General features: G+C 43.1%; 1 protein-coding gene across 2 annotated transcripts in view; it reads left to right on the top strand.

The window, feature by feature from the left end:
• The window catches only part of PRKAR1B (protein kinase cAMP-dependent type I regulatory subunit beta), a 92,739-nt gene that overhangs the window by 42,620 nt on the left and 24,473 nt on the right, over positions 1–25,646 (top strand). For both annotated transcript variants that reach the window (XM_066198018.1, XM_066198017.1), the window contains exons 5-7: positions 9,420–9,481; positions 10,220–10,266; positions 17,964–18,122. In XM_066198018.1, the coding sequence (XP_066054115.1) occupies positions 9,420–9,481; positions 10,220–10,266; positions 17,964–18,122 (268 nt within the window). The remainder of the gene's footprint in view (positions 1–9,419; positions 9,482–10,219; positions 10,267–17,963; positions 18,123–25,646) is intronic.

Here is a 25,646-nt window from a genome sequence, read left to right as displayed (position 1 = left end):
CTTGTTTTGGGGAGGATGATTATTCTGGTGATGGTGTGTTTCAGTCCAACCAGCAGCAATTTTCTTTCTGTTAGTAAGTTAAAACACCTATTGGTTCATATATTAAGTTAAAATACTTAAATTTTCAGCATGGTATCCTCCATTGCTTTTCCAGAATTGTGAGAAAGTAATTAATTGTGGGGAAAATGAAAAATCATAAACTCATGTGGGTCTTAAAGAGCCATTCTTGTGTTTAGTCAGCTCAAATACACCAATCTCATTTTAGTGACACCAGGCATGAATTTGGCCCACATGATCTGAAGTTCATGGTTTGTTGTGCTGAGCCTTTCCCTGGATCACTTTTATGATGCCCATACATACAACTAACACCTCTGACTTCATTACAGCGCCCTTTTCTGCTTCAAACAATGATGCTTTTGGGGACTTCTCAAATTTAAGTTTCAGCAGAGTGTGCTTGCAGCAATGCTGTGTTTTTACAGTGTATAATCTCCATAAATGTTTCTGTCTTTGCGTGAGATCCAGTACCTGCAGGCTAAGGCAAGAGTTCCTAAGCATTGTACTGTACCTACTAAACCACAAAGAGGCCTGTGCCGTTTAGTATTTGTGTTTCTCTACACCTGTGTATATATATCTGTACATTTTATCAACTAGAAAGTGTATTTTATTGACCCAAGCTCCTCTGGACTTTGGTTTTTGCTTGTTTGTTTTTCTTTTGGCATTTAAATTTGTCCCTCGTCTTGAATCCTAGTTCCAAGATGAAAATCTTGACAATGCTCACACACAGAAAGCAAGAGAACAAATGTGATTATGTTCAACTGAAATAGCATTTTCAACAATGCCTTCTTTTGATTTTAGCTTTTCACTCAGAAATGTTATTTTGAAGTTATTTCATTGTGAAAAGTAGATCCTCTGAAGTTATCACAGTGGGACAATTAGACAGTTTCAAAACTTTTTAAACGTTTTAATGGGGAAATGACATCAGCCATTTTCAACAGAAATATTCTGTTTCAGCAAACTGTTTTTTTTTTCTTTTCCCAAGAAAAATCATGTTGCCCAGTTCCTCCTCAAGGCCTCCTGGTATGCGCAGACTTTGTTGGTGAGCAGTGGTGCTGGTGATGGGAAGCTGGGACCCAGCCTCTCTGCAATTATTCACGCAGGAGGGCAGATATCCCTCCACCAGTGCACAGAGAGCATATTTTCCGTGCATTATGCATGGGATTTGCTCCAGCTGGCCTCTGACTCAGGCTCCCCTGCCTCCCCCGTGTCTGCGGCCGGGCCTGGGCCCACCTCATCCCTCCCGCCGGGAGCGGCTCCTCATCCCGGTCCTCATCCCTCCCACCGGGAGCGGCTCCTCATCCCGGTCCTCATCCCTCCCGTGGGAAGCAGCTCCTCATCCCGGTCCTCATCCCTCCCACCGGGAGCGGCTCCTCATCCCGGTCCTCATCCCTCCCACCGGGAGCAGCTCCTCATCCCGGTCCTCATCCCTCCCACCGGGAGCGGCTCCTCATCCCGGTCCTCATCCCTCCTGCCGGGAGCGGCTCCTCATCCCGGTCCTCATCCCTCCCGCCGGGAGCGGCTCCTCATCCCGGTCCTCATCCCTCCCACCGGGAGCGGCTCCTCATCCCGGTCCTCATCCCTCCCACCGGGAGCGGCTCCTCATCCCGGTCCTCATCCCTCCCGTGGGAAGCAGCTCCTCATCCCGGTCCTCATCCCTCCCACCGGGAGCAGCTCCTCATCCCGGTCCTCATCCCTCCCACCGGGAGCAGCTCTGTGCCAAGCCCGGCAGGTGGATGGAGCTTCCACACATCCCTGCTCCCAGTTCCTGCTCCAAGCCAGGCTGCACAGAGCCGGCTGCTCTCACCCACAGCTCTGCCCAGCCTGGAAAGGATCCCCTTCCCTGGGCCCCTCTGCAGGGTCTGACCACCCTCACCGGGATTTTTTTTCCCCCTCTCCATCAGGTGGTAATTCCCTCTGTTCCCAGTTGTCGCTGTTGTCTCAACAGCAATGAGAGCTCCCTGATCTTGTTTTCAGAAGAGACCAAACACAGTTCTCCCCGTCTCTTTATCTGCCCTATGCTCCAGGCCCTGGACCATTTTGATGGCCACTGTGGGCTTGCTCCAGTATATCAATGTCTTTCTGGTGTGGGGCAGTCCAAAACTTCAACTGTCCAGGAGGGGCTGAACAGAGGGAGATAATTCCTTCAACCTGCTGGCTGTAGTTCTGGAGATACAGCCCAGCCTGCAGTTGTTCTTGAGCTGCAGGTTATTGAAACCTATGGAACTGGGCTACTGTGGAAGACTGTGGGGAGCTGGGGCTGCCCCACGGGGTGTCTTGTGCCTGTCCTGGCTTTGGGCTGGGGCTGAACATCCACACTGTGCAATGTTCCTTCTCTGCCTCCCAGCACCCAGGCTCTGGGGACCTGGGGCTGCCCCACGGGGTGTCCTGTGCCTGTCCTGGCTTTGGGCTGGGGCTGAACATCCACACTGTGCAATGTTCCTCCTCTGCCTCCCAGCACCCAGTGCCTGCCCTGCCACAGGGCATCTCGGGCAAGTGCTGACAGACCTGGAACTGGGGCTAGCTGAAGGAACCATGGCTCTTCCCTCAGCTTTGGGAAGGGTTAGGTGGAGGGGAGAGCAAGAAGTGGACCTGAGTTATATTTCCACCAAGCCCTGCCTCTTGGACAAGTATGGTACAAGCAAGGCTTGGCAGCATGGCTTCAATGAAGTGACGCTTCTGAGGGATGGGTGAGAGGAAAAAAATCCAAAGCAGGGTGTGGGATTGGGCCCTGTCCTTGAGCCACATTGTTTGTCCCCTTTTTTACCTCTTACTGCAGTAGCCGCTGCACCTCTTATGGCAGACATAGACAGCTTTCCGTATGAGGATCCCTGCAGAAACTCTCTCTGGAAGCTGCTGTTAACATGTGGAAGATGATGTGACCCATTGGCACGTAGATGTACAGAGCCTGTAAAATGAATTGATGCTCTGCCCATAAAGCTGTACTCTGTTCATTGGGCACAATAATTGATGAACCTATAAAGGGACTTCATAAAACAGTAAAAATGGAAATACTTCACAGAAATAGAAGATGATAATTTTTTTTTTCTATTTCATGTGTCTGTTAGTTATGTGGACCTGTGACTTAATAAATGTTATGGAATTAGACATGGACTTTAGTGTTAACCTTCTATTCACAATGTCCTCTCATGTCCAGTTTATATGATCATTATGGTAAAATCAATGCATGTCTTAATTGTAATAATAACTAATCATCAGCCATTATGATGAAATAATTAAATATTCTAAATTGTTAATAACTTTGGATGCTGCAATAATTAATTTGTTGCTGCCCTAACAGGGAAAGAAATTAACAGAAGCAGATGGGTAATGTTTTTGTTACGGCTTCAGGACTGACTCTCTCTTAGGCACATGCCTGCCACACCACATATTTGATTATAGCAATTGTAACCTCGGGGCTGTTAATTTTAAATACTTCTAAAAAAGATTTTTTTTTCTTTTACCTGGTTGCAATGCTTTTATTCTCAGTAGTCAGTAAATCATAGTAATGATTCCTAGTGGTTCCAGTATTGTACATTAGCAAGGACTTGCAGCATTCCTAGGAACAAGGAGTATGGGTTGGAGCCTTGTACTTACACATAGCAGAGACCCTTGCAATTTATTCAGTGGTAAAGTACTGTGTTTATTCCCTCACTATACAGATGTTTATTGAAGCCAGTCTGGTTTAAATTTTGTGCTCTTCATCCTTGCAGAGCAGGAGGACCTGTTGTTAGAACAATTGCTAGAAAGATGTTGTCTTTTCAGGAAATGAATCAGAAGAAAATCTCAGAAGTACATAAGAAAACCCCATACACCCCCACCTCCTACCCCCCCATCCCTGATAGAACCCAAAGCTACAGCTAAAGGGAGGTGGAGTTACGATTAACTCTGTTTACTAAACTTTAAAGGTATGCAAGTAGGAAAAGTTTAAAATACTTGAATCTTGCTGCTAGGGCAGCCTCATTCCGAGAAAATGTTGCGTGTCTTTTGTTGAATTATGCCAGAACAGCTCCATATCTTTTAAAGCTGTCCTCAACAACACAGGGCTGGCTTTGTTTTGCCAGAGAGATAGCAAAAGAAGGAAAAACTGCATAGCACAAACATTGAAGGCTTTCTGAGGCTGCCTGCACAATTAAATTGTTCTGATTGAACTCTTGACAAATTATAACCTGCAGGTACAGTGAGGATTTTCCATTTTTGCCTAACGCGTATACATTTTGTCTCTTCCATTTTTCCTTCCCTGCAATGCATTCAGCACAGCAAGGGCTGGAAAGAAATCTGATTGTGAAACTGATAAATTGTCTTACATAGTTTCCCTATTTTGGCCATTGCCATGGTCTGGTTCTGAAAGTGCTTGGAATTCTCTTTCTCTCGTTTTGTTTTAACAAGCTTCTTCTCAGTTGCCTATTGCCAGTGCTATATTACCCACAGTGCACATCATTTTTTTTTCTATCTCCTATTCTACGTCGGCTCCAAGAGGCCTCGGTGTAAAAGCAGATGAGATGATTTATTTTTATCACTCACTTTTTCTCATGAGAAAGAGAACCCCTTGGCCCTGCCTTCTCCACTGGCTTCCTCTTAGCACAGGCATTTGCTTCTTGGCAAATGGGGTCCATAAAATGCTACTGAATTAAACCAGCAAAGTGTTTCATTATATTTATTCTGCAATCATCGTGATAGAGACTTTTCTGGTCTAAATAGCTACAGTCTCATTGGTCTGAGTGCAGTTTGCCTTCTTGGCACCAGAAGGGAATTGGCTCAACCTGGCCAGGTGGCCAGGAGTCATCAGAGATGCCAGACAGCAGAGGATCAGCCTCTGTGATTCCAGATCTGATTGCAGTTGTTTGCAATTCCATGTACACTCATGGAAGACACTTTATGTGTTAAAACTTGCTGCGAGCCTTTGATATGTTTGACCTTTTAAAAAAAAAAAGTCTTCTAAATTTTGATATTCCCTAAGCAGACAGCTGGTATTTTTTGATTGAGTAGATAGAGATTTCATGTCTAAACGCATTTCTTGGTTTCACTTTGCTGGGTTAGTTCACTGCTTCCTGTATGTTCTCTGCTGCTCACAATCTTTTCTTGTGATTTGTTTTGGAGTGATAGTAGCAAAAGGTTGCAAAGGTGCAGAAATGCCCCTGGAAAATCTTAGTGGTGTCCTGCTAGTGTCCCCCTTTGGATCTAAACATGGATATTTGGGAACACACGGTCCCACCTGCAGCTACACTTCCAAGCCTAAAAATTGCCCCTGATATCTTCTGATTGGAACCAATGCCTGGCTCCCAAGAGCCACGAGCAACCAGATACAGATCCTCTGGGAGGAGGTGGGGAAAGTTTCAAAAAAATCGCAAAAAGAGGGTGAAAAAGGGCCCTCCAAGTGCTGATGCTGAGCCTGGGACATGCTGGGTGCAGCGCAGCTCTCTGGGTTGTGAAACAACAGCTTAAATATCAGAACTGGTGCCCTATTTTCTTCATCCGTCACCTGAATAAGTCATCTGGAAAGAAGGCAAATGATACATGGTCAACAAAATAAAGAAATCCCTCTGAGCAGTTCTCATTTACAGCACAATCATAAAAATCCTGGCAAAAAATCAAACCATTTCCATATCAGTTGAGCACACAGCATTGCGAGCACGGTCGGTGTCAACAGTGCAGGGGCAGGAGACAGAGGCTGCTGTGTTCTTGGTGCTGCAGCTCAGACAGAAGATGAAATCATGGTAGCTCAACGTTTGAAGACTTAACTACTGATTTTCTGGCTTTCTGTTTGTGCTAGAATTAAACTTGCTTGTGCTCTGAAAAAAAAAATGTGGTTGTTAGGAATGTGTTTGCATGTGTTTGGCCCTAATTATTTAAAAAAACCCTTCAAACACTAGAAATACACCTACTTTTGCAGAGCTGTAGTTCCAGTCTCTGCGTGGTTGCAGCACTGTGTTTGTAAGGGCTGTTTTTTTGCTGTAATGGCCAGAGAATGATTTTGGATGTCTTATAAACAAGTGCGTGGTACAGGGAAAAACAACAGACCATATTTTTGGCCTTGGCTGTATTGTTTATGCCTTTAGCAAGCACCACTTACTCAACTTATTCAGTATTTAAAGCTTGTTTTCTCTACATAGTACAGGCCCAGGAACACATGGTTTGAACTGAATATGCCAGCATCAGACCTTTATTGGGGGGATGGAATATAGGTCTGGTTTTTTTGCAGTTCCAGATTTTGGCTTGGTTCAGGAACAAATACTTCAAAATTTTGAAGTATTTTTGGTATTTTGAGCCTTGTGACATTTTTGTGTTTATTTCAGGCAGTGAAGATAGAGGGAATAAAAATTTCCAAACCCATTCTACACTTCATCTGAACTGAATCAAAAGGCAGATTTCCTATAGGGATCTTAAGCATTTGGTACTTTAGGAGGCGATAATTTCCAGAAGGGTGGTTTTCTTTGGTGCCATTCTGAAAGGCTCAGTTCTTGGCCGCCTTGTAGGCTGGGAAACTTTGAGGCTGCCTGCTGATCCATATCATTGGAGATCTGAGGATGTTTAATGTATCTCAAATTGAGCATCCAAAATCAGAAACACTTCAACTCATTAATCACTGTGAGAGATCTTGGCCTAACCATATCAATTAAGAGCAGTAATTCTCCAGCAGAAAAGGAACATGGTGGTGTGTTTTCACTGACAGTCGGGATATTATTGGTTGCTTACATTTGTATCAAAGACATGCCCTGGTTTCACTTTGGAGCTTTGGAGCTGTAAATCAACATCAGCATAACTTTGGGTGCCTTGTGTGTTTCTGTGTTCATATGTACTTCAGAATTATTTTTCATGACATATCCTTCAAAGGTCTCTTTAAAAATCCAAGTCTTGGTCTAATAAGATTAAGACTTCACTGAAATAAGATTAAGATTTCACCCCATCATATATGGGGTACTAGAATATTTACACTGATATTCTGCTACACAGCAAAGTTTTGGGGTAAATCTGCTGTTGCTGCTAGTAGGCTTTGGGTTCATTACAATGGCAGCTGAAAGTTTTAGTCTGTGAGTTTTAAAGAGGATTTTTTTTTTTGATAGAACTAAAAGGTGATGTAGAAATAAGATGGGAAACATTTTGGAGAAGGGTGCAGTGCTATACATAATTTATTGGGCACTGTTTGTGCAGTCAATTGTTAGGTTATAAATAAAATAGAGGATTAAAACAAAGATGAAAGGGTGAAACTGTGGGTAGTTATTTCCTCTGTATTTCTATTTAAAAAAAAAGGAAAACTTTCCAAGTTTGCTCAAACAGCACATTTTGGTTTGGTTATTGATATTCACCGTGTTGTACCTATTTTTGGATGCATCACATTGAAGACTTTCTGCCTCACAGAGAGCCTTTTCCTCAGAAAATGTTCTGCAGGCTGCAGAACTATTCTCAGAGCTTGGTGAGGAGCCCTGGCACAGCCAAGGTGAAACCAGAGGGAGGCAAATGAGCCTCTGTCCCACTGAATTCCCAGTCCCCGAGCTGCTGAGGAACAACTGGACTTCCCTCACGGACACAAAGTCCCTTGGTGTCTGTTCCAGTTTGGCACCCACCAGTGTGGCACTTTCCCCATCCCCTGGAGCCTCAGCTCCCAGTTCCAGCTGGAGCACAGGGACCAGCTCCAGGGATCTGTCTGTACCAGGCAGATGGTTTCTGCCAGCAGAGAAATCCCTTGAAGTGGAAGAATGCTGAACCTATGTAAGATCACAAAAATGAGCTTAATGGATTTAGGAATAAGGTCCATAGACTTTTCAAAATAATTTGTTGTAGGACTTTGCATTGGGGCTCAGAATGTGGCAAGGAAGAGGTTTTTCCTGGATGCCTCGGAGCAGGCTTTGTATCCATGGTGGAGGTGTTTCCTGAATGTGAGTAGGAATAGCAGGAGTGGGCCTGATGAAAACAAGTGGAGTAAAATATATCATTTTGTTATATATAGGCCATGGGCTGAGCATCCCTTGCAGGTGCTGCGGGAGGTGCCTGGTTTGAAATCTCCCAGTTCTCCTACAAGTGGTGCTGACGCAGAGCTGTGATCCTGAGCAAAAACATTCAGACTGATGAAGAGGAAAGACATGAGCAATTTGAACTTAGGAGTGAAACATTTCCTAGAACTGAGCCTGAATAAAGTCTGGAACAGTTGAACAGGAAATAAGCTAATAATGGGATTTTACAATATGCATTTTCCATATAAGGCATTGAAATGTAGCATAGGTTTCATGGATTTGGTGGCTGATCTTCTGCCTATTTTGATGAAGATTTTAGGTTGTTTCTAACCTGTTTGTGTAGCTGTGTGTGTGAGGTCCTTTCTCCACTCCAGACTGAAGTCTTTCATCCCACCACTGTCGTCAGTGGTCCCTGGATGGACCATTGGAGGCCAGACCAGGGAAGAGAGTGGTTAACAATCCCCTCTTGCTGCCTTTTGTTTTTTGTTGGGGAGCTATTTCCTTTAGCCCTTGAGGCTGATGCATAGGAAGGGGAAGAGAGGTGGGGAGCGCCCGTCTCGATGAGGTTCATGCTGCTGAAAATAAGTTCCCCAAAATCTGATGTGGGGAAAGGAAGCCCTGGCTCCACAGAGCCTGCTGTCTCCCTCAATAAACAAAGGACTGGCTTTGGGCATGTTGCCCGAAGTGTTGGTGCAGGGTGTGTTCCCATCCCCACTGCTCTGCCTGGCCTTTTAAGGCGATGTGACAGCGAGCTGGAGATGTGGAAAGGTGTGTAATTCAGCTGTGATTAACGAGCACCAGGCTCTTCTGCAGCTCCCCTCTTTCTGTAGCATCGCTTGGATTCCCTCCCCGCGAGTAACTCGCCGAGATTTTCAGAGTTTGGCCTCTTCTGCACTGTGAGTGCAATCTCCTGCCAGCTCTTATGCTACATTAATTTAGAGCCAACTACCTTTCCAAATGTGCTCTGTTACTGTGGAACAGGTTTTGCTTGTAAATGCAAGGCCAGATGTTCAGAAGAGGAGAGCTCCCGTTTGGGCATCTGGCAGTCACTGCTGGGCCACAAAGCCATCACAGCTGAAAACCTGAAGTCTCTCTGTTTAGACAACACAGGACTCAGGCTGGCCAGTTTGTGCACTGCTGTAAGAGGTGTCGTTCTCCATATAATTCAGGAGTTCTTTCAAAACAGCACACACCAAGTCATGGTCTCAGTTTTAAACCACAGCTTGTGCCTAACAAGTTATTTTGATTTCTTGCCGAGCCGGGGTTCACTTTCCAGTTACAGCTAATGTTTTCCTTTCCTTTTTCTGCAAAGTCTGTTAACAAAGGCTAAATAAACAATGAAGGTAGGTCTATTGGCTAGATAAGGAATAGGTCTGATCTGTTAATAAGTGTTTCTTTTTTTTTTTTTTCCAGTGACATATTTGATGCCATGTTCCCTGTCACACACATCGCAGGAGAAACAGTCATACAACAGGGTAATTCTTCCTGTCATTTTTTCTCCTGAGTGTTTGCTAGGACCCTATAATTCACATCTCTCCATTTGAGACTTCACCCTCTTTGCTTAGTAGGAAGAATAACCATATTCCAAAGGCCTCCAAGTGTGCAGCTATATGATAAGTTAATGGATGCAGGTCTCTTGCTGCACATGCAGAGAGCCCCACTCTGGTGGATCTCTGGGGTTTCAAAGTGCTACATAGATAAACAGCACTTCAAATTAAAATGGCTCATTCCTTAACTGAAGACAGTCAGGAAGTAAACTCCAGCTCAGGATGCATAAGGGTGGCACAGGCAAGCTGAGAGTAATTAGAGATGGAAAATATTTTTATGGTTGTTGGGAATATTCAACACCTCATTGTGCTGTATCAGAGTTATCGCACTTGGCAACTTACCTGCATGCCTGCAGCACGTTGTGGAGGACTTCATTACCCTCAGGCTATATTAAAACCTCTTGAGTGTTTACCCTGAATGAAGTATTGAATCAATCAAAAGAGATAAATTAGTGCAATTGAAAGGTATTAATAGCAGGAAATCATAGCGATACTTTGATTTACGAAGGCAAATAAGCAAGGATGTTTCAGAAAATTAATCTCTCTGTAAGTAATCTGGTGTACAAACCTGTGCAAATATGTACAGGATTAAATACGGGGGCAGGAAGTTATTGGATAGCTTGGCAGACCTTCAGGAAACAATCACCTTTTGTATTTTGCTTCCAGGTGATGAGGGAGACAACTTCTATGTGATTGACCAAGGCGAGGTGGATGTAAGTATGCTCTTGCAGTATAATATTTATTTTGAAGCTACAGAATAAAACCGTGTGCTTTGGCAGAGAGCTTGAGCCAGCCATGTGCTGTGGGTCTGTCTCCTTTCTTCTTGAACTAGATTTCACAGGATTGGTTTCATTACTTTGCTTTTGTTGTGTTATTTGTTCATAATTTTAAATTTGGCATGTGTTACATCCTAGCTTATTTGTCCATTCCAAGCAGGAAAATGGTATCAAAACCAAGCAAATGACATTATCTTCAGAGCCCTAACCACACCTGGAGGTGTGCAGCCTTTGGCAGAGCAGGCCATCATGCTGGAATGCACCTGAGGGTTCAGATCAACCATAAAGAAAATATTTTCTTTAAACAGTTAGCTTAGCTCTTGCGTTGTTTGTTTTTGTTTTGTTTGGTTTGGTTTGTTGTTTTTTTTTTTTTCCAGAAATTGAGATACAGCCTCGGGCAGTGAGTTTCATCTTAGAAACCTTAATTTGCTTTTAAAATTAGGTCCAAATATAAGAACAATGCAGCATATTAATAAACCAAGGATTATTATAAGTGTAAAGTGATCTGTTAGACCACAAAATGTTTACAGGAGTATGCAGTGGTTTTATCAGCAAGTCTTTGAAAAGAAACTTCTTTCTGATCCTGCCTTTCAAATCATGAATTGCTCACCTCCTATCATTCCTCCCCTGTATGAAATTCACCCTTTTGCAGTTCAGCTGCAAGTTCCTACACACATCTTATGTACCCACAGTAGCTGGGTAGGACAGACTTGCTCATTAGCAGCTTTGCTCTTCAGATGCCCACATGAGTTTGGTTTGGCATATTTAAAGAAGAAGGTGATTTATTTTAAATCCAGGCAGGAGGCACAGAGTTATTTCAGTGAAAGTTATTTTCTTTTAGCGGTCTGTTTGTGTCAGGAGACCATCTAATTGGTATTGTTGGGAATTGGGAAACCTCACATGCTGCCTCTGCCTCTGGAAGTTGCTCCTCAGGAAATCCGTCTGACTCACTGTTCCTATCAGACAGCCCTCTCCACAGCAAACACTGCCACATCCACAGGGCCAGAAAAATAAAAGGGCAATATTTATAGAACAGTGTTAAAATTTAGTTTTAAAATAATTGGCTTGGGACCGATAGGGAGCTAAATGAGTTCACTGGCTTTGAATCAGACCCGCAAGCACGCAAATGCACATGTTGAAGTTATAGATTAATCCTCTTTAAAAATAATTTGTCCTCTCTCAACACCTTTAGGAAAGCTTTCTTCAGCGTTCAGCTCAGGGGTAGTGAGGGACTGAATGGCATCAGAAAACAGTTTGCAAAACCCTTGCAATTAATTATAAAAGAGTTAATATTCTAAAGGCACATATTGCTCTTAGAAACAGTGACAAAGTAGGGTTTCATTGAGCAGAGTGCAACTTTGATTTCACGAGCATTATCATTCCCTACTCCCCTCAAGTCAGCCTATAGCTGCTAGGACAGATTAGAATGGACAGGTCCACCACAATGTCACCCTGACAGCAGAGACATGCACAGACATCACCTGTGGGACAAATACTTCCCAACAAGACTTAAAAATGCAACCTGGACTGTGCTCGTCCAGAGACCGGCACAGCTTCTGACCATCCGTGTCTGGCCAAACTCTGCTGTGACCAGCTCTCACACTGCCCCACCTCAGCACTCCCCAAGGTGCCTCCTGATGCACCTTTCCACTGCTCTCCCCCTCTGCTCAGCTGGGTTCTTTCTCCTCCCTAAGCTTTTCCTAAAATTCCAGCCAAAACACCCCCTGAATTCCAGTGCAAGGTGCTGTGCAAGGCATGGCAGGAGCTGCACGCTGGCAGTTCCTGCATTAACTGGGAAGCTGCAGGGAGGTGATCCCAGCTTTCCCCTCACAGCAAAGCCTGTACCAGGGCACCAGTGCAGGGTGAGTTGCTCCTGTGGAGGCAGCAGCTTCCTGAGCCCCTGGGCGTGCACCATCACCCTGTATGTGGTGCTCCCCAGAAGAGTTCTGTCACTTTCTGGGCAGAACTGCTGGAATCCTTGCTGTCTGAGGAAAGCCCAGGCCTCTAGTAAGCGAGCTGCTGTTCATTTAAGCCTTGCCAGATACTTCTCTGGCATGCTTCCATGCTTCTCCAAGAAAAAAAAAAAAAAAGTGACTTGGAGTGGAGACAATTGACCCCGAGACTTCGAGCCTCGAGCCATTTTCTGCCTGGTTCAGCTGGTGTTGGCACGTGCACAGAGGCTTTAACCCCTGGCCAGGGTCTCTGCTGCCTTTCCCTGATCTGCTTGGGAGTGGCAGGAATACCAGGAGTGGTGGATTCAAGGAGCAATTTACTTCTGGGGTCATCATGACTGATAAGCACCCAGATTTTTCCATGCATGGACCAAAAGGTAGTCACAAGTGTCATCACGAAATCCCTACCCCTGGAAGAAAGTAATGACAAAACAAAACAAAACAAAAAAACCCCAAACAAACAAAACAAACAAACAAAAAAAAACCAACCTCCTAAAAAACCCCAATAAAATCTATCAACCAAGCAACCAAAACCAAACAGAAACCACCAACAAAGTGAGAATAACAACATCAGTGTGTAGTGTTTTGAGCTTTAAAAAGCTGCAGCATGTAAAAGTAATTTCTGTTCGAGTTTTGGCTCAGGCACCCCAAAGACTAAGTAAGAACTTTCTAAAATTTTCCCTTACAAAATAATCTGAGTCAAATTAGAAGGCCCATAAAATATTTTTTTTTTTAAATATAATAGCACTTCATTCTCAACTCTTACATTTTCTTAGAGTATAAACAAGCCCTGTTAGCACAGAATAAAATATCTGTACATTTTCTTCCGTGGGCCGAGGGAAGGGTACAAATTTTCATATGTCAAAGAAGGATTTTAGAATGAGGAAGAGGTAGGCCTTGGAAAACATGGGTTTTTCCTCTCTTCTGCTGTATCCTACAAACCAGGTACACTTTGACCAAAGCTGGCATTATTGTGTTATCAATCACAGTCTTCCTCCTTAAACCATCAGGGTTGAGGGGAATTTTATCTCATGACCTGTCCCTGCAGATGGGTACAGTGCACACGAGGTAGATGATGGCACAAACTTTGAAGTCTTGGAGGTCACTCATCTACTGGAAGATTTCCTGCTCAGACAAATGGGAGCGTGTGCCAAAACGGAGCTGGCAGAACTTAAATTATAGTTTCCAGTAAAGATGTTGAAAGTACCTGCTAAAATATGACTTGCAAAAATCTCTAATCCATATTTCTAAGTATAAAGTGACTTCCTGTTTGTTATTTTGATCTCACAACCTCACATTTTTTACTTTAAAAAGCGCCGCCGACTGCCCTTTTCGAACAGATGTATTTTTTTTTTTTTAGACCCAGCAACTTCCTATTCTATTTAATGTCACAGCAACTTTCTCTACAGGCATTCTCAGGTTTTCTTCTTGTAAGACAACAGCAGCCAAGCTGTAGTATGGTGAAAATCAAAATGAAAACTTTTCAGTGTTTTTTTCTTAAATTTCTGTATTAACTGTATAAATCTCTACATGAAGCTGTACATGAATATTGGGGACAATAGATAAAATTATCTCTTGATTGTAGGTCAAATCTTCCTGAAGCCCTTATTTGTGTATACAAACTGTCCAATTTGTGTATACAATGATGAAAATTACAGAGTGTTTTATGTGAGAATACTCTTGGATTTTAAAACTATTTATATTTAATGGTTAGATTCCATAGATTGCTTCTAGTTTAAATTCTTCCATCATCAATGATTTTTCTGCAATTGGAAGGTTGCCTTTTGAAATTTGAAGCAGAACATTTTAATGGAGTTTTTCATAAGGATTCTTAAGGCAATCTCCAAGTTCATGTGTTCAAATTCAAACTTAGAAATAAAACACTGTCTTTGAGAAAACTAGCCACATAAAAATACCCTTCATGTCTTAGGCTTGTTCATTTTTCCAAGAATAAATACTCATCTTCATTTTTAGATAACAAATATTAAGGCTTGACAAGACACAAAGCACAAATGATTACAAACAGATCCAAGGGAGGGGATTTAAGACATAAGAATTGCCATGCTTTGAACAAATTAGATTGTCCACACAGATCACAAAGCGGCAGCACAAACAATGCTAGAAGTTAACTTGAAATCAGCAATACAAAATTAAAGGAAGGATAAACTCACACCAGTGAAGCTCAGAGATAGGTGTTCACATCCTGCCTTCAAGGTAAAATGCTCCTGGCAAGGTTCCTTTCTCCATCTGCAGAGGAAGAACATGAAGATGAGGGAGGCCCAGATTCATTCCTGTGGCACTGAATGTTGTGTGACTCTGCAACTTCTTCCACAGTTAGTACCCATGGATATCACAGCCCATTTGCCTCCCAGAAAGATAATGAAATGAACCAAAATTCGTGATTCTCGAGCCCCCAGAAATTGCAGTGTTCAAATTAGATGAACAAACAATAGAAATCTAAAGTACTTTTGCTCTGTGGAAAGCAGATGGTCCTGGTGACTTGGTCATATTTGGCCATCTGCACTTCTACTTTTCCTCTTCAGCTGCATGAAAGAAGGTTCCAGCTATGGTGGATCTGTGACTGGCAGGTCAAGTGGCAATTAGGAATAATTCATTTATGTACTCACCACTTCGGTGAGAGTTCACAAATGCCTAAAACTGGCTCAGCCAAAACCTCAGCCCAGCATTTTTTTAGGATAAATAGGGAGATCATCTGAGCTGCTGCCATATAAAATCGACTTTCATAAGCTGTTCTGAGCCTAAAATAGCTTTGCTTCCCACACCTTACAAACAGAACTTCTTTCCATTCCACTTCTTCTTAAAAAATCTATTTTAAAGGGATTTATAGTGGAGCTGAACTCCGTTAAAGGGCGGGATGGCTTTGTAGTGTGCCATCAATGCACTTTAACTTCATCACCAACACAGAAGCTGAGTGTTGACTTTGCAGAGAACGAAGTCCAGTGGTTTTGCTTCTAGAAAACAACTTATTCTCAAACTGTTTTCTTTTTCAGAGATTGATATTTGAAATGACATTTTATTGGGGGAGTGAGTGCTAAACCCAAAGACTGTCAGATCAGTGATTTGGTTTCACCTCAGAGCACTTTAAACCTGACACCCTTAGGGTGGAGGAATGACCAGTTGCATAAACTGTTTAAGGCGAGATGTCAAACATGTTTTGTACAGTCTTGTCAAGTAAGACAGCAAAATTAAAGGAGTCTTAGAGCAGTTCAGTAGTAGCCTCTCTAAATAACGACTGTGCTACATTAAATGTCCGTCCTTCACTTGCTCAGTCTTGAGTTTTATGAGCATAATTCCCCTCTCTGGGCTGCAGTCACATCCTGCACAGTGCTTTAACAAGAAATGTCACCATGTTGCTTAAAAAATATGTGTTGGAATAAGTTTATTTTCCTGCTTATAATTCAGACCCTTCTGCAGTAACAAAATCTGTGTTCAGCAGAAGAGCATGTACTCTACACATACACATGTATTTTTGGTGTGCTGCAAGAGTCAAGGGTACCGTGTCAGCTGACATTCAGGATGTGATCCAAAACCCATTGGAGTTCAGATTTTTCCCCACCATCCCTGAGACTTTTTATTGAGGACACATGGATTACTGTAGTGTAGCAAACCCCATGAACCCGTCCAGTGAAATTCCTGCAGAAGGAGGGTATCCCTACAGTTAAATATGCATCTGAGCAATTTTGCAATGAACTAATAGAGTTTAGAAATGTTCATACATTCTCACTGTGGTGCAAGCCTTTCAGAATCCTCATTTTATTCATCCATTTCTCCTGCTTGTCTCAGAAAAAAAAAAAAAAAAGCCACAGAATTACCCGCTTGTTTCACCAGGAAACTGCTTGGGTTTGCCTGGCTTTTTTAAAACTTCTTTTTTTTTTTTTTTCTTTCATTTTTTTATCATGAGGAGAATCAAAAGTAGATTCAACGTTCTGTGAGATTTTCTTTCCGCGGTGAGTGTGAAAGTTTGAAAGAGAAGGCTGTTGCTGTTCTCTTATGTGATATTCTCCTGGGTGACATTCATTCTGTCATGGTGATGAAATGAAGCTTTAGCTTTTGTGGCTTCAGCTTTTTCTTGGCAGTCTGCAACCACCTGCCTGTTTGGGATTATTTTTACTCTTTATTTTTAAGCCCCTTGATCCTCAGATGTTCCAGGAGCACCAGGAGCCACCACATTGCCTGGAGTTCAGCTGCTCCTTTTCAGCTGATACCCAAGAGGTCTCTTGATCAGCTGAACTGCTTCGTGGCCTCATCCATCTCCTACCGAACCAGCATTTTACTGGCATCAGTAGGAGCTGGAGCAAATCTTAATTGAATATGGTGAAGATAAATTGGGGTTGATTCCAGCTGTATTTTGTAATAAGCTTTTTCATCATAAAACGAAGATGGAATTAAAATTAATACTGACAGGTTGTTGAGTTTTGACCCCAGTTCATTTATTTTGGTCACCATCTTTTCTCATGCCCAGCTTGAGCGCAGCTCTAATTCATGCATTTTTTTAAAAACTGCTAGTTTATTACTAATTGGTCTCAGGTTATGGTCTTTGCCTCTGCAATACTTTCCTGCTTAAGATGAGAATACCTGCCTCTTTTTTTCATATCATTTTTCTTCACAGAACTTCCAAGCAAAAGAAATGAATACTGGTTGATCTCTGCTGTTACTTGTCTGTAACAGGTTGGGCTATATTCTGCCCTGAGTAAATGCACCCAGCCTTTCCTGCCCTCCAAACTCACAGGCACAGGGACAGAATTGAAAGAGTTTATTGTGTGGTTTATAGCACGCTGCAGAATGCACAGTCCACAGCAGCCTTTGCATGCACCCTTATGGCTCATGAGCAGCATTGTTCACGAATAAATAGTGAGGAAAAAGCTGCCTAGCAGAAAACACCTGCACAAGTCCCCTTCCTGCAGGGAAAATGTCACATAGCACTCAAGAGGAGGAATTCTTCTCAAATTAAACATCATCTGGGAAAAATATGGCAATAGTGGTATCAATCCATACCATGTTCCAAGAGGATATAGTACCTAAATAGGATGTGGGTCAAACTCTGCTTCCTGAATTCTCTAGAGCTGATGTCAAAGGGTAATTCTGCTTAGAGTTTCTCAAGTCCAAAGCCCTTAGTCATCTTCACGAAGGGATAAGATCTGTATAGTTACATTTAAATGGGTTTTGGAGGCACTAGGCTTAGAGAAGAAAAAAAAAGTTCCTTTTCAAAAGATATTTCCTTGTTTTGACTGTTTTTCATTTCATGGCCATGGCACATTTCAGTAATCCTCATTACACATATCAACAAACCTCCTTCCTTTCAAGTCTGACAGTGTTAATAAAAAGCCAAAGTTGTGACAGTTCTGCTTGTTGACTGCCTGAGCCTTGAACACAAGGGGGAAAACATGATGCCAGCTAACCATGGGAGCTGAAAACCCAGAGAGTAAATAAAGTCATTGTGCTGAAGCAAGACAACTTGAAATTCTGTCCACAGAGCAGGTTGTTCCCCTCCTTGGGGACCAACTGTCGGAAGTGTCACGCTCTTGTTATCCCTCTGTGTCCCCCACACTGACAATTAGAAAAGGAAACTGCTAACAGCCTTTTAGGTAGCTGGCAGTTGGGAGAGAACTCCAACTAAGTCCCCAAACCGCTTTTTTCTTCTTTTGCCTTGTGTTGTGGTAGGTTTATGTCAACGGGGAGTGGGTGACCAGCATTGGAGAAGGAGGCAGCTTCGGGGAGCTGGCGCTGATCTATGGAACCCCCCGGGCTGCCACTGTCAAGGCCAAGACAGACCTGAAGCTCTGGGGCATCGACAGAGACAGCTACAGACGCATCCTGATGGTGAGTTTGTGGGCAAGGGCTTCCTTATGGAGTTGGTGTTTTTCACTTTCTTCTGCAGTTCTGTGTTCAGAGTACTCTGGTGCTTCCACATGAAAGGGAGCGGACACAGCAAAACCTCTGAGCAACTGAATGAAGTGAACTGAAAGAAAAGGGGACAGGATTCAGCAGAAAGGCTGAGTCAGAAATGCAATTGAGAAACATTATGCATAACTGTTCTGTGAATGAAAACCTCAGGAGGCCTCTGTTACCCACCAAATGCAAATCCTCTCCTTATCGTGAGCCTGGAAATATCTCTCAGCAGCACCCCTTGCCTGTGAAGTCTTTGTCTGATCTTGTATTACATTCCTCAAGGCAGGTGATAGAAAGTAAATCCAGCTCCACTAAAATAATAAAAAGCCTTGCTTGGACTGTGCCCTCCATCTTTGTTAGCCAGCACCCAGCCACACATACCACGGGGCTGTAGCTGCTAATGATTCATTGCTCTGCCCCTTTCAAACTCCCTCATCCCTGCAGCAAAGCTCTACAGACCTTTGCGGCACCTGGGGCGTGTGCTAGCTTATGGATTTGCTGTTGGTTCTTCAGTGGTGAGTTTATAATGGAAACTTTGACAGATAATTAACTTCAGCAAAGTCATAACTTTTTTATGAGTTTGTTTCCAATGTCCATGTGCATATCTTCCTTCTCCATAAAATATTCCTTTCTTTTTGATAATTAACAGGCATTACTCTGTGTAAAACTTATTTCTCAATAGGACTTGTCTCTAAAAGCTGCATTGTTCCATTCTGATCTGAAGGAAATGACACTGTGCTCTCAGACTTTACAATTTTGAGATCATCTGTATTTCCTGTGGGTGTTACAGAAAACAGAAAAACCAGCAAAAGAACTGAGTAGATTTTACTCTTAAATGATTAATTCTTAAGCAACAGTGTAAAAGTGATTTTTATTTACCCTGTGTGATGACTGTTGGGCGTCTCAATGAGCACTGCTGGTCTTCACTCCTTATTTCATGGGCTCAGTTCAGATTCTCATAAACAAACATCACCCTGGCATTTAGGAGAGTACAGCTGATGGAAATTTATTCTATCCCAAAATATTCAGCCTGATGGCTCCAGGACAAAAGAGGGGAATAATTATGAAAATTGTTTAGTCTTCTCTCTTGTGGCTAAGCAGGATGAATAGTTTTGAAAGGTTCCCAGTGCAGGCAAGCAGGCAGAGGTACTCCTAAAACACAGAGCAGGGGAGTTTTTAAAGAGATGTAAGAGGCACCCCAGCTGATTTGTCCCATGCCCTACAAGGATGCAGTGGAGGGGTGTCTGGGATAACTGGTGTGATGAACCTGCAAACTGCAAGGAAGAACCCAAAATTCAAAAGCGAAGGAATGTAGGAGGGAAGTAAATGTCAGGACAAGGCACATATTCCTTGGCTTTTCAAGCAGAGCTTTCTGCAGCTGCCTGTAAGCTTGTGGTAAGGAGTTGAAGGGACAGGTTCACAGGCTTTGCAGCCTGGAGGTGATTTCAGTGTTGGTGTTGATGGAACTAGAGGTACCTAAAATCAACCAGCCCTGTGAGCTGTCAGGTTTGGTCATGTGTCCATTATCATCTGATAGCACACTTCAGAAGATGAATATTTGATGCAGAGACAGGACTTTGCTAAAAGGATTTAAAGTCCCAAGTGGAGAAGACTGTGTTTTTAATGCTGGTTTTGGTTGTACATACATTATGGTTGTACTTCTGTTTGATTCTAGTGTAGTGCTAAGTGCTTTTCAAACTAATTTACATGTTCTCTGGACCAGTGCCTGCTGTACCTGACCTAGCAAGCTCAGTTTCTGCAATTGATGAGACTTTTTGATTAACATGGATATATTTCTCTCCTTCTCTTGCCTCTTGTGTTTTTTTCACAGTTGTGGCCACAAAAATTGGTGGTCTGTTGCACTGCGTTAGATACCCAGACAGCATTATTGTAGTATTCCCAGTACTCAGATAGGAAATATTTCATGGTGAATTATTTGCTGCAGGTATAGAAAATGTCCAATTTTAAATGCAGCCCATGGTGAATGCAATTGACCCATCCCCACTGAATGAATCCTGTCATCTTCCCGTTTATTTGTAGGTGCAGGGTGGATAATTTCATTGCTGTAGGTGAAATGAGACACCTGTCTTTGTGCAGTCGTGTGAGGGCAGGTTACAGTGGCTCTCTGCACATTTCCCCAAGCCTAAGAATTAATTACATCATGTTTCAGTGGCTGCATTTCATTCTTGAAGCTGGCTCCACCATGGTGGGGCTGCTTTTGCTGTGCTCAGTTCAAGTGCAGTAGTAGCTGCTTCTCAACTCCCAGAAACATGGTTTCCTCCCAGTTAGCCTCTAACTGGGTATTTTGAATGTAGAAATACTTCTGCCTTTAAATAAGGAGTGGTAATGCTTAGGGTACCTTTTGAAATGTGTAATTTAAGATGGTTTCAAAACTTGGGAGCAGGCAGGTTTCTCTGTTATTATTTTCTGGTTGCAAATCCTTTTGTCCAAGGAATAAATGACCTTTTTCTCCGAAAGATTTTTGCTGTAGTCGGGTAAAGCCCCTCCATAACTCCAGATAGTTACTTCTCTTGTCTGCATTCCTTCCCTGCCATGACCAGCCCCATGTTTTCTCAGTCAAGTGTTGAAATTTTATTCGAGTTGTAAATATTTATTTGCAAATCATGCCTTCAGATCCACACTTGCCTTTTAGATTTTATCCTGTCATGAGACACTTGACTCTCCACCTCATTTCTCCTTGCAGGTTCTATTTTGGTCCATTTAATAATTTCTTGTTTTTATTTCTGCTTAGTGCCATTTTCCCCACTTAAGTGTCTCATTGATCCTGACTGGTTTATGGCATGAATAAAATGTGTCTCAGGAGGTTTGGAGTTTGGGGTTTCCTTTTTATGGATGGACAAAGCCTGATGCAGAAAGTTCCTGCTGGCTTTTAGTTACAGTTGTCATCCATTTATTATTTAGCCTGTCCCGGAGGAAGTTTGTTGTAATAGATATATTTCTTTATATTTCATTGTCTCAGCTTAGGTACCCTGATGGTTTGAAGGTCACATTCAAGTTTGTTTTAGCAGCTGTGATGGTTGTTGATGTTGGGATAGGTCTTTTTGTCAGAATGTGCAGTGAAACTGCTTGGCTTTCATTGCAGTCCTTGACAAAGTATTACACCATGAAATTCATTGCATTAGGTGGGGTACAAAAAACCTCTTCAATATGTTCCCTCTGTGGTACACTCAAATTATCTGTCCATCTATGTGTTCCAGTTATTTAATAGAATCATGTCTGCTGGATTACATACTTTTCACTCTGCTGCAAATTCTTTTATGTATATGTTCTCTGTGTGTGTGCACATGGGCACAGACACACACACACTTGTGTATATATTCAACATTTATTTACTTACATTCTTCTGGGAGGGAGCAAAGGGTTTTTTTCTGCCATAGGCTTCTCATGGAATTCAGTTGCTGCCCTCTTCTTTGCAATTTGGATTCGAGAGCATCACGGAATGGGGAGCATCCCAGGGTAGTACAATATTTGTATTCTAAATATAGCAAATACCACAAATACCAGAGAAGCAAATGTCTGTATCCCAACATCAGATTGATCCCCTAGACAATTCAGTTCCCAGACTGAGAAAATTTGAAGTATTAATTTCTTGCAATTTCTTCTTTAGGAGGCCTTGATCCAGGATAATTTAACTTCCCTCTAGTTTCCATGGTCCAAGATACCTGGCTCTGAGAGTGGAGTTGTGTGGGATTCAATACATTTGGCCTATCTGGCAAACTGCTCACAGAAAGTGAGTTTTAACATTGGTTTGTAAGTCATGACAAATCAAGGATAGTCAGTTCCTAATGTTATACTTCATTTTATTTATGCTATTTTGGGTTCCTTCTACTGTCTTTTTACTGCTTTGAACCCCAGCACAAATTCTTTAACAAGCAGGGGTTTTTTTCAGCTGAGATAAAATAAAGTCAGGAGGATTTTGGGTTGCCATAAAATGCAGGTTGTATGGTGGCCAAAGCATAAAGCAACTGCAAAGGCTACAATCCACTGGACATCTGTGGCATAGAGCACTAGAACCGTGTGGGCTGCTTGGTGTCCGTGGCCAGAATGCACAGGGGCTCTTTCTTTCATGCTCCAGCAGGAATCTACACCCAAAGCATCATTCAGGAACAGCTTAATCAGGGATTAAATGGAGCTGTGCAGTCCTGAAGTCCATTCCGGTACCTCCTGCCAGGATAACTCTTTCTTTTGAAACTTGAATCATGCTTTGCCTCTCGGTAGACATTTGTTTGGCTTCTTACTGAAGGTGGGGATTTCTCGGAAAGACTCAATCAGCTCCACCTGAAAAAATGAATTGGAAACAAGACACAAAGAGTGATGGAGGGACAAAGAAAGATTGGACTGGAGGAATGAGAGGAAAAAATGGAAGAAAACAGGGAAAGGGCAGTTGGAAATGTGATGAAATAAATGCCGAATAGGAACTCAACAGGACCTGTTACAATCTCTGGGGCATTTGTTTTCCTCAGCCTGTGTGTTGCTTAAGCTAAGCCTAGGGCTTGCAACATTAAATGGTCATAAAAATGGCTTTGAGGCCTTTTCTGTGTGGATTTGATCTTGTTTCTCCTTGGGACTGTCTCAGGGAGGAGCACTGCAGCTTAGAATATTAACGAGCCTTTGTAGTTAATGGGAGCCACTGCCTTTAAGGAGATGAGCTTGTGCCTGACAGCTCAGAACCAGGGAGGAAGTGAACAAAGGAGAGGGGGGAGAGGGAGAAGCAGCGACTATTGAAATAAGATATTAATAGGTTAGAAAAAAGCAGAATTAATAAAGACTTTTTAAAACATGCCATCAAGAAGCCTGCCAGTGCCGAATTATTCATGTACATTTACTATTGTTTTTATCTGGCTTAAGCTGTAAGATTTCTACCGCTTCCCTTGGGAAACTTTTCTGCGAGAGAATAATTCCTTCAATGGAAAACTTTTCTGATATTGATCTTAAATTAGATTTTCTTAATTTTCTTCCATTACTTTGAGTTATGTCAAGGTATGCTGTACTCAATTGCCCTCTCTTTCTGTCATATATCTGTAGATAATTATCACTGTCTACTTAAAACCCCTGCCACAGTGCATGCTAGCTATGAGGATGGCATACCTTATGATCCCAGCACTGAGCTAACAAATACAGCCTGGATTTGTTTTGCTCCTTCCTTATCAGCTCTCCCCGAGTGCTTTAGCATTTCTTCAAGCTCTGTTGCATTTGGGAGCACATTTCTGGAGAAGAGGTACCGAGACAGAATGTAGCACACCAGGCGCCGTCACATCTGAGCCACGGAGATGGAGCCTCTAAACTTCATTCCTGGATGATATCTTTGCCTGTACAGACCAAAATAGCCTTGGCTGTGTTCTTGTTGCAGTCTGATGCAGGTCTCACCTCCTGTCTGTGAATCTCTTTTCAGCTTTACAACTTGCAGGTCTTCTGTATGTCAAACATCTCTGCTTAGGAATTTTTTTTTATTTGTTGTGTTTTCCAAATGGATGCTCATTCTATTATTTTCTAGTCCCATTTCTAACGCCTCCAGATCCTTTCTTGCTATCTTCTTGCGCTGGTGAACTTTCAGCATCTCATAATCTGTAAATGTTGGTACTGTCTTAATTGCTGCTGCTTCTAGAAGATCCATGAAAATATTGCACGAGGACAGACTCAGCACCTGTGCCAGGGAATGCACAGGTTGGCACTTCTGCAGAAGGTACCTGAAGGGTAGGAGAGGAGATGTGATGCTGTTCATACTCCAGGCCTCAGCAATTTGGGTAAAGCAACCAAATAAAACAAATTTAAAAAGAATATCAGAAGTGACATTATGCCTGGGAGGGGATGAGAGAGGAATATCAGGCTGGCCAAAGAAGGTGGGAAGAAGCTAGATGATCTTTAAGGTCCCTTCCAACCCAAGCCACTCTATGATCCTATGATTCTATGTTCTCACTCTGTTTCATGGGAGGAAAGATGGTTAATATCAGTGGAAATAAACACATGGTTGGTTGGCTGTAATTCCACTGCTGGATTGTTTTTAGCTTGAATTACAGTACTGATCTCTCAAAACCCTTCCCCTCACTCTGCTCGTGAGAGCTGGAGCAGGAAAACACACTCAAGTTAAAACAGTGTCCATAAGGGTGAGCCAGGATTCTCCTACCTGGAACTGAATTTGGGATCTGGTTGTGCCAACCTGGATCCAGCCTCAGATGCTCTGAAAAAGCAGAGAAAGCTCCTGTGTCTGCCTGGGCACCCTGAGGTGAAGCTCTGCTGTCGGGGGGATCCTGTCACCCCAGAGGCTGCTGTTTGTCTTCTCCAGGAGAGGGGGAGGGGGGGATGGATGGAGCCATCCTGCAGGATGAGTCAGGAGCCATCAGCTGGTCGCCTTGGGTTTCAGTGCAACAGCAGCCTTAAGCCCCGGTTTCACTAGTTTCACTAGCTCTTCCCTGGGCCCATGTTCTCCCTTACCCCTGTGGGGTCATTCTGAGACAGAGGATATTTAAGTCAGTGTAGCTATGCATTAAGAGGGGTTCTAGATCCTATGACAGTACAAGCAATTGTAACAGCACATTTAATTAATTATTTCCACTTCAGTTTTGCTTTTGCACTTGTCTTCACCGTGGATTCTGTACTGGTGCCCTGGCTTTGTTTCGCCAAGGCATAACACACTTGTGTTCCTGTAGGAAGTGCTGGGCTCTTCCTCTCTGGGCCAGGTGGGATGGCTGCAATTCCCACCTTCCTGGGTCTTGTCTGCATCTCTAAATACTCAAAGCCGTGGTCAGGCATCACTTATGGCTGCTGATTACTGCTTCTTAAAATTCATCTGTGTCCGCAAGTCATTTAAAAAGCATTTTCCACATCTGTCCCTGGGTGTCCCAGCCCATCAAACTAAACCACCAATCTGCTTTTCCACAGCTGTCAATTTTGCTGCTCTCGTTTCCACTCGATTGCAGGGAGGAAAAGCAACAACTGCGCAGTGTCCAGTTTTCCATTCTTTGTCTCCCAGCGAGCTGTCAGAAGCTGGCGTGGTTTGCAGAGCCTCCTGTGTTTGAAGTTCTCCGTTATTTTTTTTTTTCTCCCTTTCTGGCACTTCAAATGCTGCCGGGGCCCCCCGAGGTTGAGAACCAAGTTAGTCAGACAGAGGGGTCAGACGAGGGTTAGCGATGCTATCGCTGAGCACAACTGTCATCACCAGCCCCGAGTTATGGCCGGGGTGTGCAGGGGGAGCTGCTGCTGCTGAGCCACAGCTACCTGGGAGGAGTGGCAGCTCCTGATGGTGCTGGGGCTCTTTGGGAGCAGGGGTGACCCCAGGACATGGGTACAAACAGGAGCTGTCCCCAGAGGAGAGCACCTGGCAGCTCCAGCTGGTGCTGTGGTTGGAGCCGAAGCCTGTTGATGCTGCTGGAAGGATTCGTGGTACTTTGGGAGTTGTTGCAGAAAGAGGGGTGATATTTAATTCTTAGTTATATC

Source organism: Chamaea fasciata, unplaced genomic scaffold (genome assembly GCF_029207755.1).
Source record: "Chamaea fasciata isolate MVZ Bird 193981 ecotype frontalis unplaced genomic scaffold, bChaFas1.0.hap1 SCAF_16, whole genome shotgun sequence".
NCBI classification, from domain to species: domain Eukaryota; kingdom Metazoa; phylum Chordata; class Aves; order Passeriformes; family Sylviidae; genus Chamaea; species Chamaea fasciata.
This window is presented reverse-complemented; position numbering and strand designations above follow the sequence as displayed.